The following is a 12,800-nucleotide window of genomic DNA, read 5'->3' as shown; positions in this document are numbered from 1 at the left end:
AATCAAAATGAAACAAACTGACAACAAAAAAAAAACTTCTATTATTAAGATAATGAGAAAGTCTTTGGAATTCTAAAGGAAAATTATTTTTATTAATAAATGTGGACCTTTTCAAAGTCACAATCAGGCATGGAGAAAGAATAAAAATACCTGTGAATGTGAAAGGACATAAAATTTACCTACCATGCAGAGTTTTGCTAGAAGTTGACCCAGGATATGACCAATTGAGATTGTTAATCAGGATATGGGAAGGTAAGGAATCTAGGAGACTGTGTTTAACCCCGGATCTCACTGAAAAGGGATCCTACTACAGCAGTTTCTTGGCAAGCAAAGAATACCTGACTACATAAGTGATATTTAGAAAGCGATAAACTTTTTTTTTTCAAATTTAGAATTAAGCTGTGAGCAAAGCCCAAGGAATCTTATTGCTACAGCAGAATGTCAATATTTTCAGCTTTGACAATATTGAAAAAAAAAAAGATGTACATACTTCATTTTGACAAGTGGAAGCGTAAAGGAGAGGGGAAAGGGAGGGTAACAATGCCAATAACTTCATCTTCCAAGAAGGAGGGGAAGAGACATTGCCCATACTTACAGAAGTCACAAAGATCAATATATTTAAATTACAATCACAACTGAAAAAAGTATGTAAAATGACTAATGAGTTAGAGCAAGGTTTTAGAAATTGGACTATTTCAGTTACAAAAAAAAAATGGACTGTTATTCTTCGGCCTAACTAAGCTATTGGGAAGCTACAAGAGCCCCTCAGAGTTGGCCCAAATTAGAGCAGGGTTTAAGGCTTTTATACCCCTATACTGACCAATCATTATAGGTGAGTTCCTCCTGGGAAGTGGAGTAAAATCCGATGAGGCAGCTTTCATCACCTAAGGCAATTCCGGGGCATGACTGACAGCTGAGGGCAGTCAGCCAGCAATATTCCCAGCAATGAGAGAATAAATCTTTCAGTCTCAAAGGGAGGAGTTTAGGTACAACAGAACAGCACTGACGACAGAAACACTGTTCTAGTTCCTGGGAATACATATACATTCATGTGGAAGACAACAAAGAGATAAAATTCAGCATCTATTTAAAAATTAAAAATAGAACTACCACATGATCCAGCAGTTCCACTTCTGGGTACATATGCAAAGAAAATGAAATCTGTATCAAAGAGATATCTGCACTCCCGTGTTTATTGCGGCACTATTCACAGTGGCCAAGAGATGGAATCAACCTAACTATCCATCAGCAGATGAATGGATTAAAAAAATGTGGTGCATATACACAGTGGAATACTATTCAGCCTTGTAAAAGAAGGAAATCTTGTCATTTGTAACATGGATGAACCCATTGGACATTATGCTAAGTGAAATAAGCCAGGCACAGAAAGACAAATACCACATGACCTCACTTATATGCAGAATCTTAAAAAGTCAAAGTCATGGGGGGGTGGGGTGTGGGGAGAGGGAGAAAAAGGAATGAGATGTTGGTCAAAAGGTACCAGTTTCAGTTAAAGAGGAGGAATGAGTACTGAAGATCAATTGTGCAGCATGGTAACTATAGTTAATAATACCACACAGTCATCCCTTGGCATCCATGAGGGATTGGTTCTAGGACCCTTCCTGGATACCAAAATCTAAGAATGCTCAAGTCTCTTATTAAAAATGGCTTAGTTTTTGTACATCACCTAAGTATATTTTCCCGCATACTTTAAATCATCTTTAGATTACTTATAATACTTAATGCAATATAAATTCTATGTAAATAGTTGTTATACTGTATTGTCTTTTAAGTTGTATTATTTTTATGTTGTATTGTTGTATTTTATCATTTTTTCCAAATATTTTCAATCCATGGTTGGCTGAATCAGAGGATGCAAAACCCACGAATACAGAGGGCCATCTGTATTGTATATTTGAAAATTGCTAAGACAGATTTTAAATATTCACACCACATAAAAAAATATGTGAAGTGATGGATATGTTAATTAGCTTGATTTCATCATTTCATAGTGTGTACATATATCAAAATGTCACATTGTACCTTATAAATACTCATAATTATTTGTCAATTAAAAATAATTTAAATTTTTTGAAATGTAACATTCTTAACTTTTTCTTGTTCAAATAAAATTTTCTGTTCTTTATTTTCAAAAACATTTTTTGTTTAAAAATATCATCTCAATCATCTCAATTTCCATTAACTCAATTGATTCACCCTATTAACTTATGAACTCTCTTCTGAAGTTAAACATTCCGTGATTATCGGGAAGGGTAAAGTTAATGTGCGGTAAGATCTTAGCCCACAGTAAAAAGCAAATCTCAGTGGCGTCACTCAATAAAGAGACTTAATTCCATGGTTTCTCAAGTGACTCAGGTTATATGGAGTTTCCAGCGTCTCATCGTGCATCTACTTGCAGGTTCCATTGGCTAGTATTAGTCAAATGATCCCAACCTAACAGCAGAAAAGACTGGGAGATGTAAAGAACCTTATGGCATATTGGCAAGCACCATTGTCTCTGAAAGATATACTGGTATTTCCTAAGGTAAGGACAAATGCTCACAACTGGCAGGTTGTTCTCTAGAACACCACGCACTTTCCTCCAAGTTATATGCCTCCTAAGACTCAATTCTTCTTGTTAGCAAACTTATTTATAAAAAATGTACTTGTTACTTTAATTATCAATTAAAGATTATACTACCCAATGAAATCTGGGTGCAAAAAATAATTGTTTCCATGAAACTGTCAGTGGAAGAAAGGGAAAAAGACTTTGATCCTCTCATAACCAGGATGTGTTCAGTGTGACAACGTTGAACTGAAAGAATGTTCTAGAATCTGTGTTGGACCACATTAAATGCGGTCATGGGCTGCATGCAGCCCGCGGGCTGAGGGTTGGACAAGCTTGTCTGCCTTAATGACAAACCCAGAGACTGAGAGGTAGACCATCTTCAGGGCTGAGCCCACATCAAAGGGGCCACAGTTTTTAGTGACGTCCCTCATAACCGGGAAGAGGGTGTCATCAGGAATCAACAGGTTATGATGTCAATGACAAAGGGAGCTCAGACAAGGAATGACATGGCTGTGAACAGGTACCCCCACTGAGGGACCCTAGAACCAGAGGAAGCCCTGCCGTTTGACCTGTGGGCTCCACAAGAAACAAACTTCCCCCTACACCCCTCCACTGTGAGGAGGCTCTGGAGGCTGAGGTGCTCCACATGGCTGGTGTAGACATCTGCACACTGGAAGTCTTCTCCAGCATCAGAAGGATCTGGAAAACCCAGTCCTCCTTCCTAATAAGAGGAATGAGCATGCTGGCTGGCAGCATCCCAAGCACAGGATGGTGTATTTGGGAGGTGTGCATGTTACCCAGGCTTGGACAATCAGAATCTTTCCCCAAATTATTAAAACTCTGGTAGACACTCCAGAAACATATGTAACAAAGACAGACACGCACACGCACACACACACTCACATGAAGAGAGAGATGAGATAAGGTGTGAGGTGATAAGAGAAATGCAGAAAATAGATGCAAAAAGAAAAAGAGAAAGAAATGCAGATAAATAGTGACAAATGATTATAAAAATAGAGAAAGGCAACAATGCAGTGAAAGAGACACAAGAAGGGAACAAAGACAAAACTGGAGAGACACGCAGAAAGAACTACACAGGGACAAAGAGACACACAGAGAGGAGGATGCACGGATGGAACTATAACAGAAAGAGAAGAGACAGATGAAGATCTCATTGAATATCTGGAACTAGTCACTTCTGAAACCAACCTTCCTTGTAACATGAATCAAATATCTTTGGGTTGGGTGTCTATCATTTGGAACCAAAAATAGTACTTTCATTGCTGGTTATACTTTCTTAAAAATAAAAATTAGCCTTGATTGATGTGACTTGCCAGCAAGAATATATTTGAAACATCAATCACTATAGTTGTCCCCAAACAATTCCACCATGCTTACTTAGACAACACTCACCAAACTGGAAGAGAGGCTGGGATGTCCTAAGGCCATTGCACTGAACATCCATATTAAAGAACCATGAATGATGTGATGACTAATTGATTTTCTACCTCCTCTGCCTACCCTTCGCACCCCAAGATGCTTTCAGTGTCTTTTCAAAGTACAACCCTCTTTCTAGCCATGGTTTCGCTGGGTCATCTCAAGGTATGTTCCTTCACTTGGCAGTGGTTTCCTACCTCTGCTCAGTTAAGGAAGTTCTGAATACAGATAACTCAGAATCATGTTTAATTATGGGGAAAAGCACTAAAGTCAGGTAAATGATTTTGTCGTGCTTCTCTTGACAGGTCTGTTGGGGGAGAATGGAAACAGAGAATCCCGTTGGGGCCTGAGTAGACACAGCTTGCAGTGCACAGGTGGAGGCTCTGGGTCAGTGCAGGAAGCAGAGTCACAGCCAGTGCCTTGGGGTGGGGATCACAGAAGGTGACCCGGTGGCTGCATGAGAGCCACTGTAGGACTCTGACCTCAGTGGGACAGGGTGACACAGGCAGCTAAGAATTCTGGGCAGGGGCAGGTAGGCATTACAGAAGAGTGATGACCAATCCCAGACAAAAGTCCTCAGGAGTCAGTGCAGGAGCCCTGGAGAAGAGAGATGAGGCATGATCAGCACCAGGTACCCTGAGGGACACACCCTCTCCCCCACTCCTCAGTTTCCTCTGCAGCATCAAACAGAGGATGCTGAGGTCTAGAGCATATCATCATCACGTTCCCCAATATCTGTGTAAAGGTAAAATAAGCTCATGAGGACACAGAATTTCAGTTTGATGCAGATATGTGGAGAAACAGCAGTTACCCTTCTGGGTAATATGAAGGGTTTGATTTTTTTAATAAATTGGACGACACTTCACCTCCACTACTAGCAGCCCTTTCAGTCACTGAAAATGCCCACAGGCAGTAGCTAACAAAATGTGGCACAAAGTGGGCATCACCCTACTATCTCACATTCAAGACGTGGCTCTGTCCCCAAATTTCACAAAAAGATGCCACTAAAGTTAAGGCCTGGTTCTGGGAAACAATCTCTGGAGATTCCTAGAAACTGGCAAACTTCTCCCCTAAGTCTTAACCCTCATAGCAGCAAATAGGCCATGAACAGAGACCACTGTGCCCTGGAACACTCCACTCACGCTCTTCCTTTTTTTCTTTTTTTTTTTTTTTTTTTTTGAGACAGAGTCTAGCTGTGTCGCCCAGACTGGAGTGCAGTGGCGCAATCTTGGCTCACTGCAACCTCTGCCTCCCGGGTTCAAGCGATTCTCTTGCCTCAACTTCCCAAGTAGCCAGGATTACAGATGCACACCACCACGTCCAGCTAATTTTTGTATTTTTAGTAGAGATGGGGTTTCACCATGGCTCTTCCCCTTATGCCTGTGCCCTCTCCCCCGACTGGATCACAGCTGAAATATTACCTGCTGGTGGAGGCCCTCGAGGTCCTACAAAAGGAAGTTAAGCAGAGAAAGGTCTTGTTAAACAAACAACCACTCTCTCACCCCAAAGGAAAATGACACATGTAGTTTAACTGGGGTTATATTCTCTTCCCTCCCATGTTCTTTAAGTTCTTAAGCACCCTAAGTTAAAATCCTCCAAAACAAAGGAAATTGTCACTAGAAGGCAAGGAGGCCAAGGCTCTGACCCTCTTAACGGAGGAGGCTTTTAGAAAGGAGCCAGTGAGACAATGATGAACAGTAAGGATGTCCTGGAATAAGCTCTATCAGTCAGCTCTGGCTGCACTACCATTCACCCAGTAAAATCAGATTCCAATGCCTCCTCCAATCTTGTCCTGTCTCCTCGCACTTCCTCTCAGGGTCAGGAGGAAAGAGCTACATCTAGAAACAGAACCTCTCTGAACAGAGGGTCTGGGTCACAGCCCATCTTCCCCATTTCCCCCTGGGGTTCCTTACCTTTCCGACCCCTGTGACGGATGATAAGGCCCAACCCGAGGAAGATCAGCCCCAGCACGAAGCCTCCAATGCCACTCAGCATCTTGCTCCGGGCAGATTCAGACTGAGCCCCTAAGGAGCACAGCCTGAGTGTCAGTGTTTGTCCCCATACCCCATAATGTCCTTGGTACAGGAGGTGGAGGTGTCAGGGGACACTAGTTCTCCAGTCTGACCACCCTAGGGAAGAGAAAGACCAGCCAGTAGGTCTTTGGACACAATGGGTGGGTGAGGGAGAGGAAGAAGCACACCCCTGCCCCTCAGGACTTCATCCATAACCTTAAACCCTAAGGCCCCAGTCACCAGCCCTAACAGTCAGTCTCTCATAGCTGTCAGAGCTGGGTTCTGGGGCTCTAGTAGTGTTGATACGGTTTGAATCTGTGGCCCCACCCAAATTTCATGTTCAATTGTAATTAACAATGTTGGAGGTAGAGCCTGGTGGGAGGTGACTGGATCATTAGACCAGATTCTTGTCACCATCTTCCTTAGTACTGTCATTACAATAGTGAGTTCTCATGAGATCTGGTTATGTAAAACTGCATAGCACCAACCCCCTCTGTCTCATGCTCCTGCTCCCGCCATGTGAGACACCTCACTCCTTCTTTTCCTTCTGCCACGATTAGGAGCTTCCTTATATCTCCCCATAAGCAGAAGCCACTATGCTTCCCCTACAGCCACAGAACCATAAGCCAATTAAACCTCTTCTCTTTGTAAATTACCCATTCTCAGGTATTTCTTTATAGTGGATTGAGAAGAGCCAATTAAACCTCTTTTCTTTATAAATTACTCAGTCTCAGAGATTTCTTTATAGCAGTACAAGAATGGACTAATACAAATGTGTAGAGTGATCTCCCTGGTATCTGGAAAGACAATGAGATCAGGATTCATCTGATGTGCTCGCCATGGGGCAACAGGTGTTCTAGTCTCCTGTGATTCCCAGCTCAGTAGTGATGTCAGAGACAAGAGACGGGATGGGAAGAGTCAGAGGGAGCTCTACCCTTTGTCTTGTGGGGCCCACAGTAAAAGGAAACCAGTTTCCCCTTACGCCACTCCACGGTGATGGGGCTCTGGAGGCTGGGGTGCTCCACATGGCAGGTGTAGACGTCTCCACGCTGGGGAGTCATTTCCAGCATCACCAGGATCTGGAAGGTCCAGTCACCGTTCCTAATGAGGGAGGTGGACACAACGCCAGCTGTCTCCTCCTGGTCATTCCGAAACCACCGGACTTTGATCTGGCCTGGATAGAAATCTGTCACCGAGCAGACCAGCAGGTTGTGGTGGTTGAGGGCCTCTGTCCTGGATGGGGAGATGGTCACTGTGGGCTCCACTGAGGGCAGTAACAGACAGGAAAAGACAGGAGTGAGATGTGAGACCACACAGCATGCCTGCCATGAGGAAGGGTCCCTCCTTGGAACCAGAATGGAAAGATACCTGGAGTCCAAGTCTTGGATTAAGGTTCCTTCAACAAATATAAATTTGACAATCACTGAGAATCCAAAGATAAACAACAGACCCTGGTTCCTGCCTTTATAGAAATTGCAGTCTAGTAACAGAGACCAAAAAATTGAATGTTATTTCAAAAGTTTGTAATATTTGAAGGAAAAGTAGGCGGACCTTGAAAAAAACTAACACTGATCAAACATCATGTTTGCCCATAACTCAATTCCTTTATCTTCTCAGAGTGCTGCTCATGGTCAAAAATGACACACCTTTCCCTGCATATTTTATACATCTTAACCTTTACCTCTCTGGCCATTTTACTGCATTTCCTTTATTTCTTTAGTGTAAAATTATAGTAAATATTTAATGTGTGCTTTATTTACTTGGTAATATGTTCTCTCATTTTCCTGCTTTTTCTTAATTTCCTTTTAACACTCGAGATAGTTTAATTACTAGCTGCCTACCCTACTCCATCCCCTTGCTATTGAGAATTACTTTCTTGTTCTGAAATCAAACATCATCATGTATGTTCTCCATAGGAAATATTCTGAGATCCATGAGAGGTTGGCCTGGGTGAATGTGCCAGAAATGCGAACATATACATACAGCTGGGATTTGCTGAGGTCAGCAGGTGGCACCTCAATTAAACAGCACTCATGACCCATTGTCTGGAAGGAATCATGGTTCCTGCTTGGACTTGAACTTTTCTTTAGGTCCTCCTTCCTGGAGTCTGACTAAATAACAGTCAGCTATGTGAGGACTTATAAGATTTGTTCATCTTCAAAAGATTGAAAGTAAAAATAGAGGGCACAAATTCATGAGAAAAAAATAATAGAATAACTTTTATTGAAATAGACTTGAAATGGCAAAAGTATAGGTACTTGACAGCATTAGGATGTGGGTCAGAAGAAGGCAAGGAAGTTTTGTGAACCTGCATAGATAACACTGGGGTCAGACTAGGGATTGATTAATCAGTGAATTTCAATGCCTTGAAAGTATCATTTTGTCCCATTAACAGTGAAAACAGGCAGGAATAGACTCACTGCTGTTTCTTGTCAAAATTGGCTTTAACAAGGCTTTACTTCCCTTAGGCTGTGTCAACAAGTAGTGAAGAACAGAAAGAATGCTGTGCATTTTGGAGGAGGCTTCAGGTCCTGGTGCCTAATTGTGGGTTGATTACTTAAAGTGTTTATCATGTACCAATATTAGGATATATAAAGTGGCTATGCTAATCTCTAATGCACAGGTAACTGTGCTATTAAATGACATAACATAGATGGTGTTTGCTATGGCAATTGTCTAGAAATAAGTGCTCACTAAGTGGGTAAAATTGACGTTCAGAATGTTTATCCCTGAAGTGGATAGTGATGAGGGGAGGGAGAAAATCTACTCCAAAAGCAACCTGAAACTATTTTTATTCAATAATTTAGTGGCTTCAATCTATTTATTCCAAAGCTTCTGCTCTTTTCATTGTGCCATTTGTTCAGCTTCTCTAAGAAATTAAAACTGCCTTATAACACCATTCAAGCGTTGTTTTTATTTTCAGCAAACACCTTTTTCCCTAGACTGCATTCACAAACCTTATTAAGATCCAAGTCAATAAGAGTTTAAAACATTAAGCAAAATAATAGACAATAATTGATAAAGTCCATCTTTAAGGCTCTATTTATCCTCTGCTTTCTCTTGAGCCTAAGTGGATGGGCAGCTGAGTGCATTTATTCATTAATTTAACAGAGATCATTGAGCTCATACCACATGCCAGTCCACGAGTCAGGTATCAGGCATGCAGTGATTAAAACACTCTCACCTCAAAGACTAGGTCTCCGTCAAGAGCTCCTCTATGAATGACAGCCATTTAAGAAAACAGAATTACGATGAATAATAAGTTGAAGCCAAAAGTCAAAATATCTTATTTCACAACTGTAATTGCTGGATGCCCTGCGCGCAGTTGTGGAGCAGCCCTAACTCCACCAGGCCAAACCTGAAGCTTCCTACGGTGCGAGCTGTGCACGTGGACCTTGCTGGGTGGGGCAGTGTTAGCAGGGCGGGGCAGTGTTAGCCGGGCGGGCAGGGGAAGAGGGCCGGCGTAACGGGCAGAGAGAACTACTTAGCGAAGGTAAGGCACGAGGAGGCAAACGCATAAGGCACGAGGCAAGAACGTGCAGAGCAGAGAACAAGGCCGATGGACAGGGAGGCTGGGGACACACTGCGCAGCCTAACCCAACCCTGCAGGGAACTAAGGGCTGCGTTTGTGCATCCCCCTGCTCTGCCCTAGATCCCCGCCCCTCCGATACCACCCCCAGCCTCCAAAGCCCCGCCACCTTCCTGTACCCTGGGATGGACCAGGGCTCGGTCCTTGAGGCCGCGCCGTCCTCGCCCCTCTGCGCGCAGAGACTCGGGCCCCGGCCAAGGGGACGACGCTCACCTCGCCGCTGCAAGGTCGTGCGTAGCTCCGCCTCGTAGTTGTGTCTGCACACCTTGTCCACCGCGGCCCGCTCCTGCTCCAAGAAGTCCTTATAGTTGTTCCAGTCCTCGATGCTCCGCCCCAGCTCGGTCACCGCCTGGAACTCCCCAACGTCGCTGTCGAAGCGCCCGTACTCCTCGCGGTTATAGATGTATCTGGCCACACCCCGCACGCGCTCTGTCCCGTTGGTGAAGTAGCACATGCCCTTAAACTGGACCAAGAAATCCTCTGCGGGGAATCACAGCAGGTCAGTCAGGCCCGAGCCCGGCCCTAGCCCCAGCCCCCAGCCGGACCGCACCCTGCAGCCGCCGCCCTGACCCGGCCAGCAGCTGCGAAACCCCTTCCACGCGAAATTGAGTTCTTGGCTGGGCCCGTGCCTCGTGCTCTGGACCTGGGATCCTCGAGGCATCTCTGCCCCAGCCCTGCCAGCCCTCTCTGGGGGCCTCGGGAATCTGCCTTTCTTTAGGGAGGTAAGAAGGAAAGCCCAGTCCCTGCCTGGGCCTGTGAACCAAGTGAAGAGGGCAGTCGGACTGTTTTTACATGGACCTCTGCGCTTAGATCAGGGCGTTCTAGCATGAAATCCCATTCTCCATGGAGTTCCTGGGAATCTCAGAGACAGAGTTATCCACATAAATTTGAGAGTTCAAGGGAATGACAAGAAAGGTTCAGGAATTAAGCTTGTTCTCGTCCTGATGTAAGTATTCTCTTGGTCCCTGGGCAAAATACCTTTCTTCCCATGCCTGGATTTACTCTCTTTCTGCTATACCCGCCCAAGGGCCCTGTGAGGTTCACTCACTGCTGTGTTAGAAAGGACCTACACCTCCGGAGTCCTAGAAGGAAACATTTATTCATGGAAAGAGCCCAAGCTTTTGAATTCTATAGAGTCCAATTAAACTGAGTCAATCACCAGCTTGGGCAGGTTACTTAACAGAATATCCATATCACAATTATAATTACGTAAAAGGAAAATCATGATACCTACACATAGGATGTTAGGAGAAGTGAGAGAGAATTTATGGAAATATTGTCCTGTGTCTGAATAGAGTGGTTTCTCAATATGTATTATTTCTCTTCTTTACCTCCTCCTTTCTATCATACTAAATTCAGTCCACCATCAACTCAGGTCCCTGAATCCCACTCAAGTCACCTTTTGCCCATAAATCAGTGAAACCCTAAGTAAGCCTCCCTGTCTGTGGTCATCCAGTCACCTTCCCTCAGAACTGAGTTTGCCTCCACAAACTCTCCACTCGAGTCAGTAGTATGGACTCCTTTACCTCCCATACAGAGACTACAGACACCATTGCTGCCTTATGTTTCCCAGCGCAGAAAAATCCTACTGTGTCTTTGGGGAAATGCATATCTTCAAAAATCACTCCACGGTCACTTTGTCCTGTCACGGGTAGTAAATGCACACTTTGTCTCCTCTTTCCTCTCTCCTCCTTCAGGCTTAAGCCTGTGGGATTGGGGTTGGATTATCCTCACCTCACCCATTATAAGGTGGAAATAAAAATGCAACATAGCTCTATTTCCCAAAAAGAATAAATGGTGATAAAAGACTGTGTTCTGAGATCATGGAGATCACCATCCCCCATACTCCAACCCAAGGAGAGCCTGTTCCCACCGTGGTGGCTCTCGAGAGCAGCTGCCCTGCACTTACTGGGAAAGTCTCTGGCCTCAGCCACTGGGGTGCTCAGCATCACCAGCATCGCGGTCACAGCTGCTGCCCAAAAGCTTCGAGGGATCTGCAGAGCCATCTTCCAAGACATAATTGAGACCAAGGAAAAAGCAGTGGTAGTCAACACAGCTCAAACCTAGTGGATCTTATGTACCTGCCGGAAAGAATAAAAACCTCTGGATGTTTCCATGTGTGGTAGGATTGGAGAGTCCCTAGGAAAGGAACCAATCAGCACTGGAGCTGAAGGACCTCATCTGCCTCTGGGCAGACATTTTTCTGTGAAGATTCTCACTCCAATGCCTGGCACTGTTTCTTCTTCAAATTGCACTAGATGAACATTTGAGGGGAAGATTTCTGAATAGCTGAAGATTGAATGGCTTAGGGGTTTTAAGGAGCAAAAGACAAATGTGATTCAAGAGTAGGCATCTTACAACCTGTTGTTCTTATACTTGGGATTTTTATAGGGCAAATTAAGTGAGGATCATATTTCAGGGAACAGAAAATTGTTGTCATAGAACTGTTCACTTCTGTTAGACACTCTGAGGAGCCTTAAGTTTTGGTGAGAAGAGCAAAGTTCTTAGAAGGAAATGATGGTGAGTTGCAGTTCTACCACTAATGTGCTTTACGAGAGTCAACAAATTACTGAACTCCTTTTCACCCCCAGGCTTCTCTTTGCAAAATGTGGGTCATGTTTTATGCATTTTACATCCAGATCTTCACATATACAAATTTAACATTAATATAACTAGTTTAATATTACAAAAGTCTCCTCCACTGTTATGTGTAACTATCAGGTTAATAGGAGGAACAAGAAAAAAAAAAAGTTGACACCCAGCCCTACTGGCAAGTGATTCTTTATTATGCAAGAATGTATTGTGTTCATGCTCTTTGAGTGAAAGTATTTGTTGACTTTTCTCCTTTAAGTTCTTCAGCTGCTTAAATCCTCCCTGAACCACGAAACAGGTGCATCTGATATGAGCAAAGGCACAATACACAAATTTTACAGTATTCAGACACAGTCACATTTAGTTTTGAGGATAGAGAGCAAAAGCTGTGAAGAATTATTTCTTGGGGGCTGAATCGTATTAATGAGGAGCAAATGTTTAGAGTTACAGGTCGTATTGGGCCAGCCCTAAACATCAAATCCAAAATGGCAGAGATACCAATGTGTTTTTATAAATAAATTTCTTACTTATCAGGCTCATGTTGCCCATGGCTAGGGGCAGTACTAATGGTTATAAAGCAATTAAAACAATGCCTGACAAA

General features: G+C 43.6%; 1 protein-coding gene across 3 annotated transcripts; it reads right to left on the bottom strand.

The window, feature by feature from the left end:
- Positions 1 to 4,334: 4,334 nt before the first annotated feature.
- Positions 4,335 to 11,688, bottom strand: LOC129472887 (HLA class II histocompatibility antigen, DQ beta 2 chain). 3 transcript variants are annotated; one of them, XM_055262838.2, is made up of 6 exons: positions 11,517 to 11,674; positions 9,821 to 10,087; positions 7,001 to 7,282; positions 5,920 to 6,030; positions 5,425 to 5,451; positions 4,335 to 4,601 (listed from the first exon to the last, which is right to left on the bottom strand). In XM_055262838.2, the coding sequence occupies exons 1-6, from the start codon at positions 11,623 to 11,625 to the stop codon at positions 4,546 to 4,548; spliced, it is 852 nt and encodes a 283-aa protein (XP_055118813.1). In that variant the 5' UTR covers positions 11,626 to 11,674; the 3' UTR covers positions 4,335 to 4,545. The 3 variants fall into 3 exon arrangements, with proteins under 3 accessions (XP_055118813.1, XP_063488446.1, XP_055118812.1); XM_063632376.1 differs by lacking the exon at positions 5,425 to 5,451 and having other exon boundaries at positions 4,336 to 4,603; XM_055262837.2 differs by lacking the exon at positions 4,335 to 4,601 and having other exon boundaries at positions 5,381 to 5,451; positions 11,517 to 11,688.
- Positions 11,689 to 12,800: the final 1,112 nt, after the last annotated feature.

Source organism: Symphalangus syndactylus, chromosome 23 (genome assembly GCF_028878055.3).
Source record: "Symphalangus syndactylus isolate Jambi chromosome 23, NHGRI_mSymSyn1-v2.1_pri, whole genome shotgun sequence".
Lineage (NCBI taxonomy): Eukaryota > Metazoa > Chordata > Mammalia > Primates > Hylobatidae > Symphalangus > Symphalangus syndactylus.
This window is presented reverse-complemented; position numbering and strand designations above follow the sequence as displayed.